The sequence below is a fragment of the Sceloporus occidentalis genome, unplaced genomic scaffold (genome assembly GCF_023333645.1).
Source record: "Sceloporus occidentalis isolate IW3139 unplaced genomic scaffold, rSceOcc1.0.p SCAF_42, whole genome shotgun sequence".
Classification (NCBI taxonomy): Eukaryota; Metazoa; Chordata; class Lepidosauria; order Squamata; family Phrynosomatidae; genus Sceloporus; species Sceloporus occidentalis.
The window spans coordinates 1,659,208-1,685,307 of NW_028317022.1; the positions used below are offsets into that span (position 1 = coordinate 1,659,208).

At 34.9% G+C, this 26,100-nt stretch overlaps 1 protein-coding gene across 1 annotated transcript in view; it reads left to right on the top strand.

Annotated features, from left to right (window-relative positions):
- Positions 1-1,931: 1,931 nt before the first annotated feature.
- The window catches only part of LOC149289866 (adhesion G protein-coupled receptor G6-like), a 48,338-nt gene continuing 24,169 nt past the window's right edge, over positions 1,932-26,100 (top strand). The window contains exons 1-8 of the mRNA XM_089490133.1: positions 1,932-1,977; positions 3,712-4,053; positions 4,903-5,517; positions 8,871-8,939; positions 13,895-16,750; positions 18,643-18,728; positions 19,397-19,449; positions 21,109-21,165. Coding sequence (XP_089346259.1) covers positions 1,932-1,977; positions 3,712-4,053; positions 4,903-5,517; positions 8,871-8,939; positions 13,895-16,750; positions 18,643-18,728; positions 19,397-19,449; positions 21,109-21,165 — 4,124 coding nt within the window. The remainder of the gene's footprint in view (positions 1,978-3,711; positions 4,054-4,902; positions 5,518-8,870; positions 8,940-13,894; positions 16,751-18,642; positions 18,729-19,396; positions 19,450-21,108; positions 21,166-26,100) is intronic.

Here is a 26,100-nt window from a genome sequence, read left to right on the forward strand (position 1 = left end):
AAAATGGTGTTAAGTGTCTTTATATTGGGTCTGGTCAGGTGTGGGATAGGGTTATGCTATGAGTCTAAGCAGATTATGTGGATGTACATCAAAAACATTCATTCTGTTTTTAAAATTAGGCTGTCAGAATGTGTGTTTTCTGTGGGTGATATCTAGAAGTGTGTCAATACCTTAGTTTCCACCCTGGACATTGATTTGTTATTGTAATTAGTAAAAGCTTGCTGACTCTTCTTAATTCATAAGAAAGAGGACAATAAACAAATCAATTTATGGACATAGTTGTATATGCTGCAATATGTGGTAGGTCTCATTGTATTTTATGATTTTAAATGGGTTCCAGGATAGGGTGACCACATTTTATTTCTCCCACTCAGGGACACACTATGAAGCGCATGAGACTACACACACAGGTGTGTGTGTGTGTGTGTGTGTGTATATATATATATATATATATGCATTCAAACACTTGGAATAGGGTCCAGGACATGTGGTCACCCTATTCCAGGACCTGCATGTTGATAAGGTCACAGAAGATGTGCCATTTAGAATATTTACACAGACAGCTGTAAGCTGCCTGTAAACACACTGAGATTCTCATGACTCCCTTTGTTTTTTAATGGAGAAATGAGAAGTTGTGTTTAAAGACATGTGGAGTGATAGAAATGAAAGAGTACAGAAGTGAACAAAAGGATACAGAAAGCACATATGCATACGTCTCCCATACTTACCAACATTACGGTATTTCATGCAGAGACATTAGTGTGCTCGATGCATCCTAAACTTTCATTGGACCCAATAAACGAAAAGTTCAGACTTAATTCTGATGGTTGGGGCTATTAAGTCAAAGTTTGAGACCATTGGGCCAAAGCATTCTTTTTATTGAAAGTGCAGTGAATAAGAGACACTTGATTAGAGACACTTACAGGAGAGGTGTTCAATAACTTAATAATAATGTATGCTTTCCTGTTACATGATAACGTCAATTGTGCAACTTCTAATCAGTTTGCATGTACCGACCGGTATTTACTGTGTGTGAGTTAAATATAAATATATAGATTTAAATGTATAGATCTGTGTTTAGAATGTGTTTGTACTGTAACTGGAGGACATCTCATGTGTGGCTGATTAGTTCCCAATGATAACCCATTCAATAACCGCATACTATGCAATTGGCCTGATTGTGGAGATGCTGTAAACCCTGGATTTAATCTAAATACCAAAGTATTAAAGGGGACACAGACTGAGACCAACTCCCCAGAGAGCTAGCTACTTGCAGATTTCCAACTGTTCCTTTTCTATTGTGTTAAACGTGTGAATATTTCCTTTCTAGTAGCACACTTTCTATTCCACAATCCATGCTGTCTAATCAAACTGCAGTTTCTAGGACCCCATAAAAACTGACAAGAGAGAGAGATGATAAGAATGAATTACAGCTGTCTAGAAGGTTGGGTTTTGTTTTTTTTGTCTCCAGCTTAGGTATTGCAAGAACCTTGTAACAAAACCCTAGGCTGTATTGCTTTAAAGGGGAAGCCCCATGGATGGTTATTGTTGACAAAAGCTTTGTTATACTTCATTCTGCTCATAAAAACTTCCTTTATCTGCAGACTTGAAAGCTGCCATTGTTGTCAGTTGGGTGATATTTTGATTGACTTTCTCCACTTAAACTCTTTATGGTAATGCAAACTAAGTCTGTGCCTCCATATACTTTCATGTGTCTGTAGGATCGACATACCATATCAGGACACATATCTTCAACAGTACCAGGAATTATATTTCTTCTCAAATATATGTTAAGTATTTTTAAATTTCAAAACAAGGGGAGAACATGGTAAAGGGGAGGGAGGAAGGGATTTAGTATTTCCATCCACCACAATATAAGAATGTCACAGCAAACATTATACAAAATACAGTTTGCATATAATAATATAAGCATGAATACATTCAGACACAAATACAATTTGAAAGAACAATATACAGGTATTACAGATCATACCATTTAAATACGGTATATATGATATAATGCAATATAATATACAGTTCCATTCTGTCCTTAAGAAAACAAATCTGAAGACAGCTAAGTCTGTGGTCATGTATAACCGTCTGATATCTAAGTACTGTAAACCACAAGAATTCTTCCCAATCTTCATAATTTTGCTACATGAGGTGAAGGTTGCCTCAGTGTCATTTCATATGCCTTGTTCTCCACTACCATTTAGACACGATTGAAAGCTCCAAAGAGCAGGGCTATCTTCTCCTTTTGTACCCTGTTATTGTTTGTGATTTTGAATTGAACCTACTGACTCTGATTTAAAGCGCTACAGAATCTGCTTGCGCTATATAAATAAATGTAATGTAATTTAGCTTGATGTTCGCTAAACCATGATGAGTTAGCAACATAAGACCTTAAATATACAGTAGATTCTTCATTTTATGTAATATTCTTATTAAAACCAGTTTGTCTAATTCTGTCCGTATGTTAATACTTTCCATAGCATTTTTTTAGAACTTTTTTATTCTATGGTTATTATTATAATTTAATTTTGGGGAAAACATTGCCAAGTCAACACTAGAGGGGAAAAAAACATTGTTCCAAAGAAAACCTCTCTGTAATTTTTCTCTCACGGACCATATGTACCCAAATATGTTAATAATATTATATTTTAAAGGGCATTTGATCACAGTTGAACAGGAATCACATGTCGCTTAATTGGAACATTATGCAAAAGACTGATAACTGTTAAGATAGAGATTTTAGCAGTTTGATCACTTCTTTGTATTAACTTGCTCACTAATACAGAATAATAAATCTTACTAAATGTTCTTATAGGTTTTGTAATGAATGATCACATTACATTACATTACATTGTAATCAGTCATATTTTTTCCAAGTTTCATATGCCAAACAAAAAAGTCTTAACCAATTAAAAAAAAACAATGCAACGGGGCTCTTTGGGGACCTTGCTGACTGTGGGCATCAGAGCTTCTGGTAGCTCTATCATCATCCTACAAATTACCCCTTGCACTTGTCAGACTCCACCCTATATATTTAGCTGTGTAACATTAGAGAGGTAGCCCTTCTGTCGCATAAAAGAGGGCCATTCACCCTACAAGATGATCAGACTGCCAGGCAAATACTTTGGGGAGATCAGATATTGACCTTGCAGCTGGTCCATTAAGTCTATGGAAGTGTTTCCTTAGCCGGCACAGCCTGCAAAGTACGCAGTATCCATGCTTTATACACCCAATCAGTTCTCAGATGGCTGGGAACTGATATCATATCCCAGCAGTCAACAGAGAAAATGGTGGTGCGGAAATACCCATGGTGGAAGACGGGGGATCACTCATGTCTAAATATGACCAGGTTTTGCATCTGATATATTATTCCAGTTAAACCTTCTGTGCAGCATCCATTCCCATTCTACTGTGTCACATGGCACATGAGCACCTCAGAGGGTTCTTATGTTTTCAATGAAACATTAGAAGCTTACAAAACATTTAGTAGCAATGAAAGAAATACAAAAAATCTTCATTGAACATATACAGTATTTGTACTGCCTGCAACAATATATGTCTACCGTAGATAATAATATTATAGAAAATGGTTTTCCTTCACACACTAATGTATAATGTAATTATTAGTAAGCATACTTTACCATGGGGAAACTTGTGTCAACAGGTGCCATAAAATTACAATTTTTTCATTTCCAACAGTTTTATGTTGTTCAAACTGCAAGTTAATGCTGACAGCACCCTCTGGATACTTCACCTCTCCTTGCTACCCTCAAATGTACTCAAATAGTCAGGACTGCAGATGGACTTTACGTGCTGCCCCTGGATTTATCATCCAAGTGACTTTTGTGGATTTCGATATTGAAGAGGCTCAGAACTGCATGTATGACTCACTGTCAATAAACAATGGGGAAACCACGTCAAAATTTTGTGGAGTCACAGCAAACGGCCTCTCGTTCAACTCAACTGGGAATGAAATGATCATAACTTTTGTAAGTGACTTTAGTATCCAAAGAAAAGGATTCAATGCAACGTATAGTCATGGTAAGTACAAATTAAATTTTAAATATACTGTAGATGCATTGAAAGGAATTTTGCCTGTGGTTTGTCTTACATTAAAAACAAAAAAGGAGGTTTTTATTTTTTAGTAAAGGAATTTATAGGTTCTACTAGGCGAGATGCGGGGACTAGAGTGCTTGATGTTGTCTTTTTCTCAAATGGATGATCTTAAACATATGGACCATAAGCATGTTGTCCTGTCCTTGAATATCACCAAATCCATTAATTGGATTACATTTCTGTATTCTCCCATTTTGTGATTCATCTGAAACTGCTCCATGGTGTAACAAAGGTCTTCTACAAGATAGCACTCTAAGTGAAATATAAACACAATGGTGCTGTCATCATCCCAAGTTAAAAGTTCAGGCTCTACTCCAAAGAAAATGAGTAACACATATTTTTATGACTGTGAACATTAAACAGTTTCAGTGTTGCTGAAAAAAAATGAGTGTGGAAGGAAATGTGGGCATAGGAGGGGTAGGTAGAAAATGGTACAGGGGGAAAGAGTTGTGACAAAAGCGCAAGGGCTGAGATGGGTCTGGGGATTAGTTTTTCTTCTGGGGACGTCAGTGATGCAATAGACTTTAAGAAAGCTGTCCGGTGAAAACCTGGGGCTGAATCCATGTACGATCATAAGATACTTACTGGACCATAGTGTCCCCAGGAGTGACATGCAACTCCTTTTGAGATATAAAAAAGGCTAGGCCACATTCGCAACCAAAAAAGTAAAAACAAGCCTTCAGGGGCCTGGCTCACAGTGTAATTTCTGTTGAAACCTGTACTTATTTGGTTATACAAGTAACGTATTTATATATTTTTTCTTTTTTTAAACAGTGGCAGTATCGCTAAGAAATCAAAAAGTCATTCTACCGCAAAACCAAAATTCCAGTGTTTCTGTTTCAAACAAAGTGACTGTGCCCAATCTAAGCCAATTAACTGTATGCTTTGAGGCCACAAAAACCAGTAACAGCACAGACGACTGGAAAGCATTCTCCTACTGGATGTCCTCAACAGACTATTTTAGTTTTGGGAAGTCAACAAGTGGACATTTTATTTTGATTTCAGGCGTGCAGTGCATGCTTGATTCAATTTTACCTCTACTTCCAAACGGGGAGTTTTTGAAAGAGAGATTTCAACAGCTGTGTATTGTCTGGAATAGCCTCTCTGATGAACTTGGCGTGAGTATCAAAAACAGATATCAGAGTATCCCTTGCCCGCAATTAAAGGGCTTAACTATTCCAGGTAAAGGAAACTTAATATTAGGATCGTATGACAAGATTGGGCCACTTCAAGGAGATATATATAATTTTCGTCTTTGGGACAACGCAATGGACTCCGTGGCACTCTCAAACCTCAGCTGCGATGTGAAAGGGAACATAATAAACTGGGAAAATGATTATTGGCGCATCCCTTCATCCGCAAGAAAAGCTGAAAGCAGCCTCAGTTGTGGTAAGTTGGATTCACATCTGCTTTTCTTCTTCTGTTCCCTAGGGTATTGTGCAAAATATTGGTTTTCTACAAGGTAGAGCATATGTGTTTTATTGGCAGCATATTTTGGTGTTAGAGAAGAGAAAAGACAGCAGTTAATATGAATTATGTTCTGAATTTCTAGCATTAATAGAACAAAAAAACCCAAAACAAAAAAAACAACCCAAAAACAAAGAAGACAAGGTAGATTAACCATGAGGCAAAAGGGGCAGTTTATCAGTCTCCTCACTGCGATAATAAATATGTGAAACAAGCAGCCAGGATAGACAGTTTTCACAAACGTGAATGACTAAGAATGTAGAACATTCTAATGTTTGTTTAAATTGAGTTTTCCATGGGTTGCTGTAGAATGTGCTTTCATAGTATATCATGAAAACACAAGAGGTTTAAAATTTAGTGGAACTTCGAACTTTAGAGTTAAGAAGTAGTTATTATTTACATCTATACATACATACATACATGCTTCTTCCCTTCAGTATGGGAATATATACATGAATGCTTAATGTAGTTCTCCTAAAGAGAGAATGTTTAATTGTCTGATACTCTGTGCAGTTATCTATTTACTTGTTTTCCAGGCTACTAATTAGTAATTTTTCATAGGTTATTTATACATAGAACTGAGCAGACATTTAATTTCACTTATTCTAGAGGTGTTTTGCCTAACCTCAGAAATACTACATTAAGTAGATTATTTCATGTGCCTGCCCAATCTATTTTTGTAAAAAAAATTACCATCAAAATATTTTTTTTTTTATTCAAATCAAAAGCATTTCTTTCTATATTTCTGAGATTTATAAAGTTATTAGGTGCTGATATTTTATTTTTATGTCAGTCCCTTTCATTTATTTTTTAGACTGATTTATTGAGAACTACGGTAAGTCTGCTGCCAAAAACCATGGCAAATGTAAATATATATTTGCAATATATTAGGGTTTGGTTTTTATATACTTTGAAAGTGCTAGCTATGACATTGATTTATTATGCATACATAAACAAATTGAACAATAAAATGCATGTGATTATATGTTACGCGCTTCTTAGACTGCTTACACCCACTTGTAAAATGAATTCATTCTTCACAGCCAGATATATGTATAAGCAATTTCTTCCATAACACGCAGCTTAGAAAAGGCCATAGAGGGACCCTTTTGTTTTATGCACTCTGCTTAGATGTATGTCTTAGATTTCTGTAATTGAGTAAGTTATGTACAAATGTAATGCATTTTATTTAGGCAACTTAATTTATAAACCACCTTTCTCCTGTTTACATACACATTATTGGGATTTTTGGAGCCGTAGAACACTTTGAGATAGAGACATCAGAAGAGGAAAGAGGGACAGAGGGATTGGAACCCCAAAGAGGGCAATAACTACGCCTGGGAAGGTCAGTGGGTCGGAGCTGTGTGTTCTCATGCCCACCTGCTGACCATGTTCCTCCTGATACTCTGCTGGGTTCCCTCCCACTAAAATGTGGCCATACTACTAAGGTATCCCACACAAAGCCATTCCCCAAGAGGAGGAATAGCTTTGGAAAGCATGCCCAGGTATGATTATACTGAATCTCTCCTATCTAGAATATTGGAACCTATGCCTCCCGAAATGATGATACCTATTATGTTTGGTGCTACCATACTTCTTAGCAGAAGTTACAGTTGTTTGGGTTACAAAATAATGCTAGTTCTTGGCACACCCTCACTTATATTCATGAATATAAATAGATGCATCTTGGAGGGATAAGAACTAATAATCATCCGTAATATCAGTTAAGCTTTTGTTGCTTCAGTCATTCACATCAATGGTTGTTAAAAAACGAAACAGGTTATATCACATTCATATATGTCAGTCATGTCTGATTTGTCATGTTTTGATATTTTTAGCAAGCCTGGTTCAAGGGCTCTTACAAGTGTATTTGTGGGTACAACTGTAAATATATCATACACCAAATGACTTAACCTTATAGCCTTTATTGATTCTTACAGTATAACCTTATCATGTAGCTATAAAGTACACAGTCATCATCATTACGCATACATTTTATCTTACAGAATTGATCATAATGTGTTTTTGTGGTTTTCTTAATAGAAAGTAAGTTTGCTGAATTATTTACAACTAGCAATAGGCAGACAGTCTTCTCTTTAAAGCATATGCTAAAAAAAGTAATTGCTTTAGCATTATACATGGGAACTTCCCAGGGTAGACTACCTGGAGCTTTCCCTTTTCCATGGGGTGGCCTAGTGTAGAGCTCGAGTCCCAGACAGCTGTGCTGGGAGGGATCAGGGCAGGGAGAAGGAAAAAGTTGAGTAGGTAGAAAAAGAAGAAAATGATCCAGGGGAGCAGGATGAAACCTTGAGAGTTCAGTTACATTTCAAAATGGGCACAGAGGAACGCTTTTGTTTTAGTTTACCTCTATGCGATGGAGTCTGTTCCTCCCTGCGGGAGTGGGGTTTTCAGTCTGTGAAGCCAGCGCCACCTCCTTTATTACCATTACAGTGCATAGGTACAGGAACTGGGACATCATGTGTGACATCACACCTGACAGCCCTATAAAACCCCTGGAAACCCTAATGTCAGTGCTCTTGTATTCAGTGCCTAGCAAGTGTTTGTCAATGTGACCCTACCTCTGTGGTACCCGTTTGGACCTCTTAGTTCCTGCCCTTTTAATCCCTAGACTGTGTACTCTGATAACTCTTTGGCTGCTGCCTGCCTTTGGACCTCAGATGGTTACCGGTTAACTCTTTGCTTGCTGCCTGCCTTTTGTCCTTGAATTGTTACTGATTAACCCTTTGACTTCTACCTACCATTTTTTTCACCATTACATGTACTGTAGTAACACAATCTAATTACACACTTCTACTGTTCCTATACACATTTTTTTTCTTACTTTGAAGCAATTAGGGTCCCAAAGAGGGACTGTCCCTCATAAAGAGCTACACTGGGGAAGTATGCTTTACCAGTCTGCAACTTACAAGTTGCCTTTAACTTGGAGCCTGTGAGTTATGGCAGTGGGGATCAGTAGATCAACTAGATCTATAGCAGCTTTTGAGTTGATTGTTGAATTCCTGTTGTCTTCGGTGGGCTTACAAGGGCTGCGTGAGAATGAAGCCTAATGGCCTAATGACAAGTTTCTGTGTGAGAACCAAAATTTTGCTCCTACCTACAGCCATGGTTTTTTTTTTATTGTTACTAGCAGTTTAGATCAATCAATAACATAGAATTAATAAATAACAGATGGTTTTACAATATGTCAGGGGTTGTATGTGTATACATAATTTATATCACTTCAAACACTGTGTTTTTTTTCTTTTTTTGCAAAGGTACCTCTCTGCCGGTCACACCCTCTACAGAACCAACTACCTGTGAGAAACTGGCAGGCGTTTGTCAAGGTAGAAATGATCCATGAACATAGGGCTGTCTCTTCATAAAGTTGTTTGTGTCACGTACAATGCTATTTTTAACAAAACCTATTTAAGCAAAGACAGACCTAACATGAGATGTTAGAGATTACATTACATTATATACTATAATATTCTCTCTCTCTCTCTGGTATTGTAAGCTATGCCCCACTTTGTCTCTAAGCTATTGTACAGTAATGTGACTTTGACCTTTTTTTTTTTACAATTCTTCCTAATCTTTCTTCTGGGCTTCCCATTGTTATATGAAATAATAGGGTATTTTAACAGTATCACCTACCTGTAGAGGTGTTTCTTTTTCTAGAAACGTTCTCTGCTTGGTGAGCTGTAACAAATTATAAGCTATTTCACTGTAACAGCTATAGTTGACTATAATGTTTTAAGTGTTATTTTTTTTTGGTATGGCTACATTTTCAAGCTATGATTAACAACAAGGAGATTAAACATTGTGGATGTGTGATTTTTTTTATTTTTTTTTTACTGTATCAACAAATATATTGGTACCTAGTTTATCTATGTCATGTGCATAGGAGATAACGTTCTTCTCTTTTTCTTGAAATGTTTGTAACCTATTTTGTTATTTGGTGGAAGTAGATTAACAATTGGTAAAAAAAAAAAAGAGCAGTTGTCCCAAGTACTCTTGATTTGCAAAATCTCTTTCCAAAAGGACTTGGCTGGTGTCTATCTGAGATGTCTGCCTCATTGACCATATGACATCCTTTTGAACAATAGAAGGATAAGATGATAGGGAATATTGCATATCTGCCTTTTATTTTCTTAAGAGTAATGAAGACTACTAGTGGTGTGGTTTAAATTAAAAACACAAAAAGGGAATTCTGACTTTAAGCCATTTTTAAAATGGCGGCAAACCCAGTAAATCATTTAGGCTTAGCTATGGTACTTGCACAGGAATTGAGAATAAGGTGAGGTTCTTTGGGGTATAGTATGACTAAGGTATCTTAAAACTAGAGGTTAGAATGTAAATGTACATCACTAAGGTTTCACATTTTATCAATAAAAAATGGGTTTGCAGCTTAGATCAGTTTTCCCCAGAATGTTAAAGCATTTTGCAAAATGTCTATATAATCTTGTACTTGATGGTATATAATTCCCCTATATTACATTACAAGTATTTCTTTCATTTCCATTATCAGCTACAGTAACATCTACTATAATTCCTTCATCAACCATTGTCATCACTAACACGCCTGACATTCATACTACCAGTGTCTCATATGGTAAGAAAACAACTTCTTCCATATTTAAAATTAACACCTGCTTCGGATATTTCTTTTTCTGTATACCAGAAAAAGAATGCTTTGCTATGTACAGATGTAGTCACTTTATTCCATAAATGGCATGATTAATATACCATATCCTTAAAACCTTTTTTCACAGATCATGTCATTTACTGTTATAACCGTTTCCTTGTGCAACATCTGTGTCATTTTTGCCGTTACCAGTCTTATGAAATGCATGTGGAAATTACAAATTTCAAAATATTGTTTGCTATGCAAGGGACACTGTCAACAATATTAGCACATACGTATCCTGTTACCAGAACAGTAAATCTGCAAATATAAGCCTTTATATACCCATAGACTGAAACACAGCTAAATAATTCAATTACTTTTTGATAAATAGCAATTTCATTATTTTTTAAATTCAGTACTAACAAAAATGTCTCAGCAATATTGACAATTAAGAAAACAAATGCATTGAGGTACTTTTCTTTTTACCTAAGTGTTATTACTTAGATTATTTTATTTTTTATTTTTTTTTTAAACTTGAGCCAAGGTTGCTCAGAAGTTAATGTGAAGTTCCGGCCTGTTGATTATTTATGTGGCCGGATGGAGGGGTTCCAGTATAGTTGTTAAGAAGCCCAAGGTTTAAATAATATGTCTCATGGAGATCTTTGTAGAATGCAAATACAGAAATATTTATCTAGTAAGTGCAACACTGTTTAAAGCAGCAGTAGCCACTGGTGATTGCTATGATTCTTACCTTCTGTTGGTCTCTTTTTAGATCATGAAAGGGCCAAACCAATCACAGCAAACTTTTACTTTGCTTACTTTGATCTAACACTAAAAATTATTTTGATATCTAGCCTTTTCAGTGAATCCCAATATCAATGCTAAAATACATGATTTGCATTTCTTGACAGTGTCCTTTTAATGCATCAACAACTTTGTATTGCATAGCATACAAAGGTTTAACTTCACCTTTACAATCATTCTTACAGTTTCATTGTCTCTTTTACCAGCACATGTAACCTCTTCTTTACCGTCTATCTTGGGCCCTTTTAATACGACTGATAATATTACCACCTATATTCCTATATCTGGTAAGCATCCAATCATATAATTCGCCATGTTATTAACTCTGCCAAGGAACCAATTGTCAAGAATATATATTACAGTGTTATGGGGACTATTCTGTATGTATATGCCATTACATTAACTTAATACTACTGAAAGTATTTTTTTTTCGTAAAGATTTGTTCATTTTTACATGGTTAAGACTGATTATTTGACACTTCCAATATCAGATGGACTAGCAGGTCTTAATCTCTTATATTTAACCCTTAAATATTGCTTGGGCATAGAGTATTATTTCCTCTTGCAGCATGATAGTTTCACAAGACTTCCTGAAAAAAAACAACCGTTTTTTTCTGTTTCACTTCAAGTGAACACGTATGGGTCTCTGTTATAGCCTAGCTATGATTAAGTGAGAGCGGAGGATTTCTGCTTCAAGTGACCGTCTTATATGTATGTGTTGATAGGAAATAGGACATGAAATGATGTTGCCCTTATATTGCAACATAAGATTAAAGCTAAATATTTTTGTTTAAAAATATCATTAATTTCTTTTAAAATTATAACCCGTAGACAACTAATATGACAGGGCTGGGTTTTCATTCCAGCTGCTCCATGTGACCCACTCATCATCCCACAAGGTTGATACTTAAAGAGTGGGATGTATTTGTGAGAAGCCTTGCCCTGAAACGGGTTGAGTATGTTCAAAATAGTTTTAAGAAGGTCAGAAATTAACATTGCATGGGCAGGCATGGCTTCAGTGAATTGATCTCCCTTTGCGGTATGGAGCACCCCTACAAAAAAATTGTTCTAGGTACTTGCCTTACATGCCTTATAAAAGTAAAGTCCTGAGTTTTGTAAATTGTGTACCATGATAATGCCACATATAATTAAATATGTTTAATGTTTTCTTTCTTATAAAAACTTAACGAATATCTTATCTCTGGATAGAGAATATACAATTGATCATAGGTGAATTCATTTAGGGAACCATTGACCTATTTTCCAATGTATTTTTTCTAACATACAATTACTGTATAGGGGGCAAAATAAATCAATCTTTATCTCCAAGCAAGAAATGCATGCTCACTTTTTAATATTTTAAAATACTTAACTTATGTTCTTCCTTTTAATATTTAAAATACTTAATTTAACTCTTGAAAGACGTGAAATGGTACTATTCAAGTTTACATATTTATTGTCTTTTTTACCAGCTACTGTAGCTTCGCCACCTACCATGATAACCACTAACATGAATGATACTAACAGCACCGATATCCCCAAACGTGGTAAGAAATGCATTTTATAATCTATATTTTCAGAAATACTTTGAAATATATGACAAAACATATATTGAAATAGAAATTATCACAAAGCACTAGCTACAATGTTTACACTTAATACAGCTACCAAGTTTTGTCTGTCACTTCTGTGGAATGGAGTGAATTTGGTGCAAGAGCTGGAACGGATCTGTTCACTAAGCCCCCAAGGATGCCGAGTTCTCTCTCAAATTATTATTGATAGATCAAAATCTGATTTTCATTCCCACAAAGTAAACTTGGCTGGGACCCTACTGGAGTCTGCAGATAAACTTGGCAGCAACGCTTGGCAGCATGGATACCCTGTTTGATCGACTGTTGGTTTTAAGCCTATAAATGCATGAGGAATTAACATTTAAGACCAGGTTTTGAGGCTTCCGCATCAGTTAGTAGAATCAATACTGCTTCAATACTGTTTTTACTTATTTAAATTCGTATAAAAGCAAATAATGATTGTTCTTACTAGTTAAAAAAGTAAAATCCAACGTGTCATGTTTTGTTAAATAAACAAGTGGTAAAATGTATTGACTTAATTTGATTCTAATCTGTTGTTCTATTAAAGAGAAAATGTAAAACATAAAAGTAGGGGTAATAACATAACAAAAAATATTTTTATTTTTGCCACCCTCTCATCAAGTAACACTGTAATATACCTAACCCCTGCATGACCAGAGCTATGTTGAACTCAAAGGACTTGAGGTTTATTGCCATTTTTTGTTTTTGTAACAACCCACGCAGATTATATATTCTTTCAGGGCAAGGTGGGTGTTGCACACCCTTTGCAATTTTTCTTAGGATTTCTTCCACAGAGTGGGTTTTGCTACTGAAAAAGCATAATATCCCACATGAATAGGTTTTGCACTAATGTTGAGGGGGATTAGTGCACAAATTGATGTCAGCACTAACACCACAGTGAAAGAATGCCAAATTCCAGGAATTATCCAGGACGTAATAGTACTTTCTGGGGTCCTGAAATGTTTAAAGTGGTTCACCAAAATTAAACTTGTGATTAATCAATAGACAATAATAGCTGCCTATACGTTTATCTGATATTTTTACCCTTCTTTGGTGGCACAAAATCGGCCTTACTCTATTCTTCTTAAATATAGTGTTTTGGTAAATGACAATCACATGGAAATATTATTTATACACCATTACTATTAAGAAAAATGAATACAGTAATGCTTAATAAGCAGTTTGAACTGATTTATTATTGGTTTGTTATTAATGTTTTCCTCTTTGCATAAGTAACAACTTTTTTTCCGATCCACTTACTGTTTGGCATAACATGCAGATTTGCAGGAACTGAAAGTTCCTGGTACATTTCCCATCAGAATGAAGAGAGACGCAGTGACACGTTCCTGGACTAACTTCCAGCTGCAATTGCAGGACTCAAAAATTAAAGGCGTTAAAAACATAGGAATCATCTCCACTCCAATTGTTTGGCCAGTAAAACAAAGACCTCAATTTTCAGAGAAAGAGATCACAGCAAACGACCAGGAAGACCTTAAAAATATAGGCAATGTTTTGTTTGCACCCACCGAGTCTTTACTAACGATGTCAATGTATCATAGAACAACAATAGAAGTTGCAAACCATAACACTGTTGAGACCCAGTCTACTCACACAGTCCTTTCATCTTATAATCTTATCTCATCCATTCCTATTAATGGTTCAAGACTGTTGTTTCCAATCAGCAACAAAGAAGATGAACTTTTGCAACAAGAGGCAGAAGGTTCTGGAACTGAAACAAGTCGAAATTTACTTTCCAGTTTGAATAGCACACAGCGTAGCAATATGAATAGGACTTGGGCGTTATTTTGGAGTTTACACTCCCACAATAGGACTTCCACACTTCATCATCGTAATGAAGACATAATTGCAGGGCTTGGTGATGAGAACATTAAAGTTTCGCATACGTTTCATGAACTTTTACATGTAAATGCCTCTGTTCCACCTCAGTTATCAGTTGTATCACCTCAGAGTTTTTTGTTATCAGAAAAAGATGAACTTGGAGCACATGGTTTATTCCTTATATTAAACAAAACATACGTGGGAAGTGTTCGGGCCACACTAATGGCTGATGACTCAAATTCATTAAAGGCAACTATAGATAAAGATGTCAAAATTGACAGACTTGATAATTTTCTGACAACCACCCCCTATAGTTTGCAAACTACTAACCACTCCAGTAACTTAGCATCTCCTATGTTACGAAATAAATTTATACATTCTGAAAGCAAAAAAGACAATGACGTTTTTCTGGAAATCTCGCCCACATGTGACAAGTTTTCTAGTTGCACCTCTTTGAAAACTGGATTTGGTATATTTTTGCCAGCACAGTTATCAGCAAGTTTAGCTGCACTTCAAGCAAAAATGGACCACTCCACTGCAATGTACACACAGTCATCACTAGATCCTTCACAAAGTCTTGTGGACCAAACACAAGTTGTCAGAAGTAGCTTAAATGAAACCAACCAATTTGTTTTTCAAAATGAAATGTTAATACCATTTGATATTCCCCTTTCACTTCCAGTTATAGATGCTTCAAATGTATTGACAGTAAGTTATGATTTTGTATTTTCCCAAGAACAAGACCAATCATCAGATCAGGGTCATTATTATAATATCAGGACATCGAGTCAAAGGGTGCTAGTTCATCAAAGCACATCTATAGCCCTAGAGAATCTATTATTCTCCTTTGAGGGTCCTAATTTTAAACCAACTGCAAAGCTTCCATTTGACGGTTCCTCTGTGGAAGTCATACTTAGCCCTGATCCCAATACTGGACCACGCGTAGAAGAGTATGATCGGGCTAATGTGCATTTTTCAGGTGACAATGATTTTTTGGAAGGGGATATTTTTTTTTTTAATTCCAGAATTTATGGAGTTGAAAATGTGGCAAACATAAAAGATGTTCCACCAAGCCTAAGTAAAGATGTGAATATTTTTCCAACAAAAACTGACCCTCCTAATCCAGAAGGTGAATATAGTATTTCTGACCATCCAAAAGTGTTGTATAGTGATTTACTTTTACAGGGTGACATTTTACCCTCAAATACTATGTATTCCCCTACTATTAGTGAAAGCTTCCAAACTGAAGAAAGATTGGATGTTTCTAGTGCATGGTATAATAAAGAAGGAAAGTCTTTTGCTGAAAGTATAAAGTTGTCTAATGTGTACTCTGTGCTTCAAAAACAAGCAACCACTGATAAAGGAAACACAAACGAGCATTCCCCATGTTCATTAGAGAAATCATTTAATCAAGGTCTGAACCGTTCACAAAATCAGCAAGCCATATTTAATCACAACAATATTCAAGCTCAAAGCAGCTTTCAAAACACAGAAATGTTTTACTTAGAACCAGACATGGGTCTTTTAACAAAAGAATCTGTCTACCTTGGGGTAGATTTAAAACCATCCCAGGTATTTTTTAACCAGTTGGATTATACAGCCATGTCTGTAGACATTGAGCTTGGCAAGTATTTTGAAACTCCTCCACTGAGTCAGACCTTAAGTAATTCACTGTCAGTTACCTCTGAATCTCTCTGGGCAGCTGCCAAAAGTCACATATCTGTAGTAGATAAGCAAAGCCATGGTGACATTAATCCAAGTATAATGGTTTTCTATAATATTGGTAGTAACAAGGTGACCCCTGATGATGGGGAGACAATCCTAGAAGAGGGATCCAATTCTACACATCCAAAAGGAGATGCTAGTACCTTTGAACTATCTTTTATAAGTACTAGCACCTACATAAATACAGAATGGCTTTACTGGATAATCACAACCTCTTTTGAGGTACCAGCTGGATATGAACACACACAGAAGATTTCTTCTCAGATGGACGTTTCAGCAACTCATAAAGCAATGCAACCTATGAGTTCATTATTTGGAATCCCAAACACTTCAGAAAGTCACCTCTTTAGCACTAAGACATCAACAAAAGAACCCCCAAATGACACATTTGTCTCTGGCATACAGCAACCATATGTGTTAGATGTTAAAGAAGATTTGTTTAACAGTGCTGATCCACAGTACGTTAGCTCTGAACCACTAATTCCGCTTGCTTGGCCACTGACATTCCAGAATTGTGATTGTGGTACTACCAGTGATGTGGCCTGTTTGTGCGGACTGGAAGTTAACAGCAGTATGTGAAAATGTATATGTAGTTTTAGATACTATGTTTCATATAGTCCAAGGTTTAGTAACCTGCTACTTTTCAGCTGGTAGTGTTGATCTACAACTTCCATATCTGCTGATATGATGGAGGTTATAATACATTACCAGTTGGAGTATTCTCAGCTTATCTGTAGTGCTTTAGTGCAATGGTATTTAGAGACATATTAGTTATCGCATTTAGCACATTTTGGTTTGCTTCTTCTAGGTAAATGCAACTCTATTGTTTCTGTAGTAACTGAGCCACGCTATGTAATAATTTAGTTGTTGTAGTTCCATGAAGTATCTAGAAGGGGCATTTATCTAAGTCATCATTTGGGTTTTCCCTCTTTAGAAGGCTTAACTTGTTGTTTCCACTTCTGGTTTTCATGTTAAAATTAACTACGCCGTTTCTGCTATTTATTAACTGTGATAAATTCCCCATATTTATTGTTATTATTATTATTAGACTTTTCTAACTTTCTAAATGACACTCTTGGGAGACTGCAAAAACCCAGATATAATGTACATTTATATAAATGTTTCCATTATACCTTATGCCCTACATTTATATGTGCTCTTATTTGTGTTCTAACATTTCACATGAAAGGTCCTTCTTAACTAGTTCCTTATATGGTAATGCATTGTGTTAACCCCTTAATGAAAAAGTATGTACTTTATACGGGCTCAAAATGCATTGATTTCAATGGGGTTAGGGACTGCCCATTGTCCTTAAGGGGTTAATTGTGTCCTTGTGTTAATTCAATATACACAAAGAGAGGATAGTGCAATTAGAATTGTTTACAACATTAACCTTTTATTTGTTACCATATAATGTACTGAATGTAGCTGCACATTCATTAGGCTCTTGTAATGCAAGCTTGAGTTAGTTACAGTTAATTTGTACCTGTAACCAAGCCATTACTGAGATGCAAGGTAGGGTTGCCCCCCATTCTAGTTTGTTACCTTTAATCTGTTGGTTGCCAAGGTGAACTGAGGATAAATTTAAAATGATAGTAAAACAGATTTTTGTAGAATCTTCCCATAGGGGAAAAACCTGCCAGAGTCAAGTTGCTGTCTCAGGCTTAGTAAACAGACACTTTAGAGGACATTCAATTTAGAAGACATTGTGGAAAATTACATCTGATGCACATGCTCTGAGATGTGTATGAACGTTGAATGTAATCACAACCAGTGTGAATATTTTATGATGACTATTTCCAACCTCAGTTCAACATAATTTCAACCACAATTGGAACTTTACTGCTTAGTATGATGGACTATCCCCTTTAACTCTTTAATCCCTACGCATTGAATGCAGTCTCCCCGGAATGTAAAAAAGTAGTTTTCTAATTTTCCACTAATTTGTAATATGCTTTTAGTAACACCACCTAGTGGCAGGTATCAAGTTGAACCAGTTTTACTGGTTTATGATGCAGACAAACATGACATAATATGAATATATAGCTAAAGGAAGTTATACGGAGCCAAAATAGGTATTCTATTGTTAAAAAAAACCCAAAAAACTTCTAAGAAAGCACTTGTTAAACATGTACATAGCTCCTGTGCACTGAGATGTTGCAACTCGAAACTTGCTTGTTTTATATCCATACAAAATAAACATATTCACTCATCACCATACAAATAACCAATTTATGTCTCAGGTTTCATAACCTAACTTTCAGGAGCATTTATTTCTCTATTTTTATCAAAACTGAAACCTGTTATTGGGATCATTTTTACATTTCACTTTGGTGGTAGAATAACCATATTAGGATTTTGGTGACTTTCCATAGGAACTAATCCTAGATAAAACAAACTACTAGTAATTAACCATCATTTTTCAGAGAGTATATTTTAATATTATTTTGTTTTTCTATGCAGCTGGGACATTTTATAGGATTTCTATTACAGTTGTTAACATCAATCCTAAAGATCAATCAAGTGTGCAAAGTTTAGTGTATACTTGGGTAAGTAACTAGATATTTATTTGTTGTGTCAGTGTTTGTTTGAGTATATAATAATATATTATTTTTAACTTTTTAACTTGGTTCACTTACTGCATTGCAATTATTATTGTATTTGTACACATCCTTAATTGAAAACATCAATATCCTTCAGTATCTTTTATCAATACCTTTAGATAGAGTATTCTGAAAGAATTTACTTTTACTAGTGAGAATGATGCTTTGAACTAAATGCATGTTGTATACGGGCATACCTATACGAACTAGCTTGACTGCTTAGAGATTTTGGTATTATATTTCATTCATAAAAAAAATAATAAAATCCAATGGGTGCATCAATAACTTCAGTATATTCACTCAGGCAGTATTTAAAAATGCCTTGATTCACATATGCCTTCAATTACAGGATTACTGTAGAATTCTAGGAAATAGCGAAATGGTGTGTAACAAGAACGTAGAAACATAAATAAAATCATAATAATGTCTGTTTATATACCATGGGCTGTATCTATGTAGCTAGTGTACTTTATTTAAATTGGGCTTTGATAAGTTTAAGCTTTTATAGAATTATTATTTAAGGCAATAATATTTTTTTCTTGCTGTATTATTGTTTCTTCCAAGAAAATAATGTTTGAAGTTATATTTTTTACTTTCTTCTACCACACTTGTAGTTGAATTTGACATTCCAGAACTGGAACTACACAGTTTACGTAGTAAATATAAGGTAAGTTGTAATTGCATGTTTCATATTAAACCTATGGTAAATTTGTAGGTTTATCAGTCCTAAATTCTAATATATAGCTTTATATCAAACCAAATTTGACCATTTTATTTTGAGGCCTAATGTGCATCATCTTTTAGCTTAACAGAACAGTCTTGTCCCCAAAATTGTATTTTAAATCTTTATTTTCATTTAATCTTTCAAAATATAAGCAAACGACAAGGGGAGGTCACCCACATGATAAATCTCTTCCTTACAAAGCGGTTATGTTATAACGAGAAGGTGTACAGTGTTAACATATAAGGAATAGTGAAGCAATGCCGTCTTTACTTTGTATCAAGCTTGTATGGTTGTCATATCTGGTTGAAAATATGATACAATAAAATAAGGAGCAATAGAATAAAATAAAAACAAATCTAACCAACCACAATCATGCATTTCACTATGGGTGGGTATAATCCAGGGCCAGACTGGTGGAGCGGCCCTGGCACTTTAAGTCTATATAGTCCAGCTGTAGTCCATATATCATGCAGCTTGGCATATCCAGCCGCTGGCTGCACGGTGAACCATCTAAACTATATATAAAAAATGAACTAAAAAGTTCAGAGCTGTAGGCATAATGGATTTTTCGTCATACAAATTGGTGCATGCATTGTTATTATACATTATTGGAGTTAGAAAATGACAATTTGGTCTCATTTAACTGTTCTTATGGCTGCCTCGGCTGAAACAAGAAAGCATTAGTAAGTAAACTTCTTGCACGTGCTCAGTAATACTTCCAGTGGGAATAGCAGCAGCTAGCACAACATCAATATTCAGATAGAATAGGGGATAGAGTCCCATTTGATTTCAATAGGAGCTCAGCTTTACAAGTTCCACTGAGCATGTACGAGAAGTGTTCACATCAATGTTCCCTGCTGTCGGTAAAGGCATTGAAGGAGGGGTAACATTTTTTATTTTGTAAATATAGTAACTAAAGAATAGCGTCAGTGATCAGCATGCATGTAAAATACAATAAAGTCCATATAAAATCTACACCAATATGTCTTTAAAAAAAACCACTGGGCTCTTCCTCCACCCTGATCATAGGTGAGAAGGGAAGAGTCCAGGCTGCATATTCACCAATTCTTACAGGTATATTTGTCTTGTCTGGAGTAGGTTTGTGTGAAATATTAAATTTCATTAGTATTCATGAAATTCTTAGTTAACCATGTTCCATAAAATGAACCCTTTTGCATGTGGTAAGGCAGTCCAAATAGGTGCCATTGTCTGTTGAGCTTTTGTTCCTTGTAAATAGGAAGCCATCCTGGCCCTTTTGGTTCAGATCCCCCTAATTGCCCCATAAAACACCCCAAATTACCTTAATGGGAAAAAAGGAATGAAGGAGGATAAGGACACATATATATGGTAAAAGAATAAACCTGCATGAATTGTGTTTAATTAAGCAGGGGGGAACACTTACTACCTCCAACTCTCTTCTCATACCTCACCTTATAAAATAATACAATGGTTTAATAATACGCAGGGTAATATTTTTAATGATTCAGTGATGCATAGTGCTAAATGTGGTTAATGCTCCGTATTTAGAACATTTCGCATGGTTTAAAATGTGATCTATGAACTATTGTGATCTAGAAGAACTACGTGTTATTTTAATTCCAGCATACAGCAGACGAATGAGAGAAATGCACGAGATGCGAAAGATCTCAGCCAGAAAAGGTACTGAACCATATATTTTATTTACATGTACATATTTGACATAGTTGATATTTTTTATAGTCTGTATGATTTGTTTACTCATATGAATTGTATACTACTGTACTACTACTGACATGGCCTGTACACATGGGGCTACATTTGCCGCATGTAGACCTATGGTTCTCACTAAAATTAACACAAGGGTATCTTGGCAAGTCCGCTGATACCTTGATCAGCAACTGAATTTAGGAGGTACTTAAGTAGAGTAAATTCAGTTGTAACAACTATAGGGACGCTTAGCTAGAGGAGTGATTTTGTGGAGCCCATGTAAAACAATTTTAATGAGGATAGTGGACAAAGTTAACGTTAAAATAACCGGTAGCATTTAGAATCAAGAATCTTTGGGAGTTCTGTCTGTAACTAAAATTGTAATAATGGTACAAGAAAAAATAAAAGATGAAAAACACCCTCACGTGTCTAAAGTGGAAAATAATAATATATAAATATACTACCCACAGGTTCTGCAGCTCCCAAAACAACACTCCTCACAAGTGTATCACAACAATATATCGAACAAGGGGCGCAAGGACATGTGGAGAAAAAAATAACAATACAATAGTGTAGCAAATTCAAACAGTATATCTGTGTGGTGTATATATAATGCACTCACAAGAGTAACTGGGGATAGAGGCTCATCAGGTAGCAACTAATCTTGGCAGATCCTGAAATGTAGATGAAAAACCGCCAATAGTGCAGTATGGTAAAAGATATATTTAATAAGAAAAAAACTGGATAAACTCACAAATCAGTTGGCACAACAGAAATGTTATGCTAAAAGCACACTATAGAAACAAGCATCCAGCAGAATACAGGATATCCGTATGGAAGAAGATCTCTACGCGTTTCACCAAACTTGTTGGCTTCTTCAGGAGAAAAATATAAATAATACACAATAAAAATGCATTAAAATAAAGTAAAGCTGCAGTCTATATGTCCTCGTCCGTTGATTCTGTTTTTAAAGATTCCCGGTAACATTCTGGCCCACTCGCGTCCTCGAACGATTACGTCATCACGTTCCCACGTGTCGGCGTAATCGCGTAGCTCCCATCATCCTTTCCCAGCGTCACGCCTTCTTTCTATAGCCGTATTTCGCCGCGACCGCATCATCGCAATCACTCCACCGTTCCCTCACCATTCTGTCCTTCCAGAATGTGTTCAATAAAGATGATTCACATAACGAGGTAAAAAAAGTTTTTCATTTATCTTTCGCCTTTCTCTTTGAGGGATTCCGGTCATCTCGGGCACAGATATCGGAAAAGACACCCCGGACAAGGACAGAGATAATAAATAAATAGGCATTTAAAAACGAAACAATATAAATGTGTTATAAATATGTTATAGCCAAATAAATGAATATATAGAAACGAAACAATATAAATGTATATTAAGTATGTTATAGCCAATATATGAGGACCAGAAGAAAGGTAGGTGTAAATATAAATACATAAAGCAAAAAGGGGATAAAATAAGATAAAGTAAAAATGTAGGCTGAAACGATCAAAGGGATAGAGAGAGAGAATGCATTAAATGGTGAATTGGATAAAGATATAATATGAATATCAATATATATATATAAGAATATTTAATAATTAAATGTGTATATAGACTCATTATGTAATTAAAAAATTAAAAATTATAAAACTATGTGAAAAATGATGTATATAAATATAGATAATGTATAGTTAATATGGTAAAGATATTAAAAATATAAATATATAAAAAAAAAAAAAAAAAAAAAAAAATTATATAAAAAATGTATAAAATATATAAATAATTTAAATGAATGTTGATATGTCCAATTCAACATTTAAACCTTCCTTCTTATAAGTTTGAAATTTGTATATCCACTCAGTCTCTCTTTTACTTAACATTTCTTTAATATCTCCACCTCTCCAATGGGGAGATACCATGTCTATCCCTACCATCTTAAAATCAGGTAGGGAGAACTTATCACAATTAACACAGTGTTTAGGAACACTGTGTTTAAGATTTTTATTTCTTATTCCCCCCAAATGTTCCAGACCCCTTATTTTCAATTCTCTTGATGTGCGGCCTATGTATTGAATGCCGCACTTGCATTCTAAAAGATAAATTACATTTTTTGTTGTACAATGAATAAAGTGTCGAATTTCGTATTCTTTTTTTGTAATGGTACATTTAAATGTGGTAATCTTTTTATTTTGTAGGTTACATGTCTTACAGAATTTACATACCCCACATCGGTGGAAACCTAGAGGCTTTTGTGTTAGAAAATGCTCTTCTGTTTGGATTCTCGGAAGAGCACTAGGTGCCACTATATTTTTCAAATTATTCAATTTTTTATATATGATTCTTGGTTCTTCCGGTAAGTGGTTTTGTAGAATATTATCTCCCTGTAGTATAGGCCAACATTTTTTGATGGCTCTCTTAATCTGTGCCGCTCTATCATTGTACTGAGTAACAAAAGCAAAATTAAAATTAAAATCCATATTTCCTGGTGATTTTTCTTTATTTAATAACAAATCTCCCCTCTTTGTATTTTTAACTTGTATGAAACTGTCTATTAACAATTTTTCAGGAAAATTTCTTTCTTCGAATTTCTTAATTAAATGTTGGCTTTGTGACATGAAATCTTTATCTTGTGTACAATTCTTGCGAATCCTCGCCAATTGTCCTTTCGGAATATTTTTAAGCCATTGCGGATGATGACGGCTAGAAAAGTCAATGAAGCCGTTTCCGTCAGTTGGTTTGAAGAAAGTTTTAGTATCTATTTTTTCATTTATTACACCCATTAAAGTGAGATCCAAGAAATCTATTTGATTTTTATTTATATTAAAAGTAAATTTTAAATTATAATCATTTTTATTGATATGTACTAGGAACTTATCCAAATCCTCCATTGGTCCATTCCAAATGATTAGGACATCGTCAATGTAGCGTCTCCAGAGGACCAGATTTGCACCAAACGGGTTATTATTCCAGATGTTATTGGACTCCCAATCTGCCACATATAGATTGGCATAGCTTGGTGCAACATTTAATTAAGAAATTCGAAGAAAGAAATTTTCCTGAAAAATTGTTAATAGACAGTTTCATACAAGTTAAAAATACAAAGAGGGGAGATTTGTTATTAAATAAAGAAAAATCACCAGGAAATATGGATTTTAATTTTAATTTTGCTTTTGTTACTCAGTACAATGATAGAGCGGCACAGATTAAGAGAGCCATCAAAAAATGTTGGCCTATACTACAGGGAGATAATATTCTACAAAACCACTTACCGGAAGAACCAAGAATCATATATAAAAAATTGAATAATTTGAAAAATATAGTGGCACCTAGTGCTCTTCCGAGAATCCAAACAGAAGAGCATTTTCTAACACAAAAGCCTCTAGGTTTCCACCGATGTGGGGTATGTAAATTCTGTAAGACATGTAACCTACAAAATAAAAAGATTACCACATTTAAATGTACCATTACAAAAAAAGAATACGAAATTCGACACTTTATTCATTGTACAACAAAAAATGTAATTTATCTTTTAGAATGCAAGTGCGGCATTCAATACATAGGCCGCACATCAAGAGAATTGAAAATAAGGGGTCTGGAACATTTGGGGGGAATAAGAAATAAAAATCTTAAACACAGTGTTCCTAAACACTGTGTTAATTGTGATAAGTTCTCCCTACCTGATTTTAAGATGGTAGGGATAGACATGGTATCTCCCCATTGGAGAGGTGGAGATATTAAAGAAATGTTAAGTAAAAGAGAGACTGAGTGGATATACAAATTTCAAACTTATAAGAAGGAAGGTTTAAATGTTGAATTGGACATATCAACATTCATTTAAATTATTTATATATTTTATACATTTTTTATATAATTTTTTTTTTTTTTTTTTTTTTTTTTATATATTTATATTTTTAATATCTTTACCATATTAACTATACATTATCTATATTTATATACATCATTTTTCACATAGTTTTATAATTTTTAATTTTTTAATTACATAATGAGTCTATATACACATTTAATTATTAAATATTCTTATATATATATATTGATATTCATATTATATCTTTATCCAATTCACCATTTAATGCATTCTCTCTCTCTATCCCTTTGATCGTTTCAGCCTACATTTTTACTTTATCTTATTTTATCCCCTTTTTGCTTTATGTATTTATATTTACACCTACCTTTCTTCTGGTCCTCATATATTGGCTATAACATACTTAATATACATTTATATTGTTTCGTTTCTATATATTCATTTATTTGGCTATAACATATTTATAACACATTTATATTGTTTCGTTTTTAAATGCCTATTTATTTATTATCTCTGTCCTTGTCCGGGGTGTCTTTTCCGATATCTGTGCCCGAGATGACCGGAATCCCTCAAAGAGAAAGGCGAAAGATAAATGAAAAACTTTTTTTACCTCGTTATGTGAATCATCTTTATTGAACACATTCTGGAAGGACAGAATGGTGAGGGAACGGTGGAGTGATTGCGATGATGCGGTCGCGGCGAAATACGGCTATAGAAAGAAGGCGTGACGCTGGGAAAGGATGATGGGAGCTACGCGATTACGCCGACACGTGGGAACGTGATGACGTAATCGTTCGAGGACGCGAGTGGGCCAGAATGTTACCGGGAATCTTTAAAAACAGAATCAACGGACGAGGACATATAGACTGCAGCTTTACTTTATTTTAATGCATTTTTATTGTGTATTATTTATATTTTTCTCCTGAAGAAGCCAACAAGTTTGGTGAAACGCGTAGAGATCTTCTTCCATACGGATATCCTGTATTCTGCTGGATGCTTGTTTCTATAGTGTGCTTTTAGCATAACATTTCTGTTGTGCCAACTGATTTGTGAGTTTATCCAGTTTTTTTCTTATTAAATAT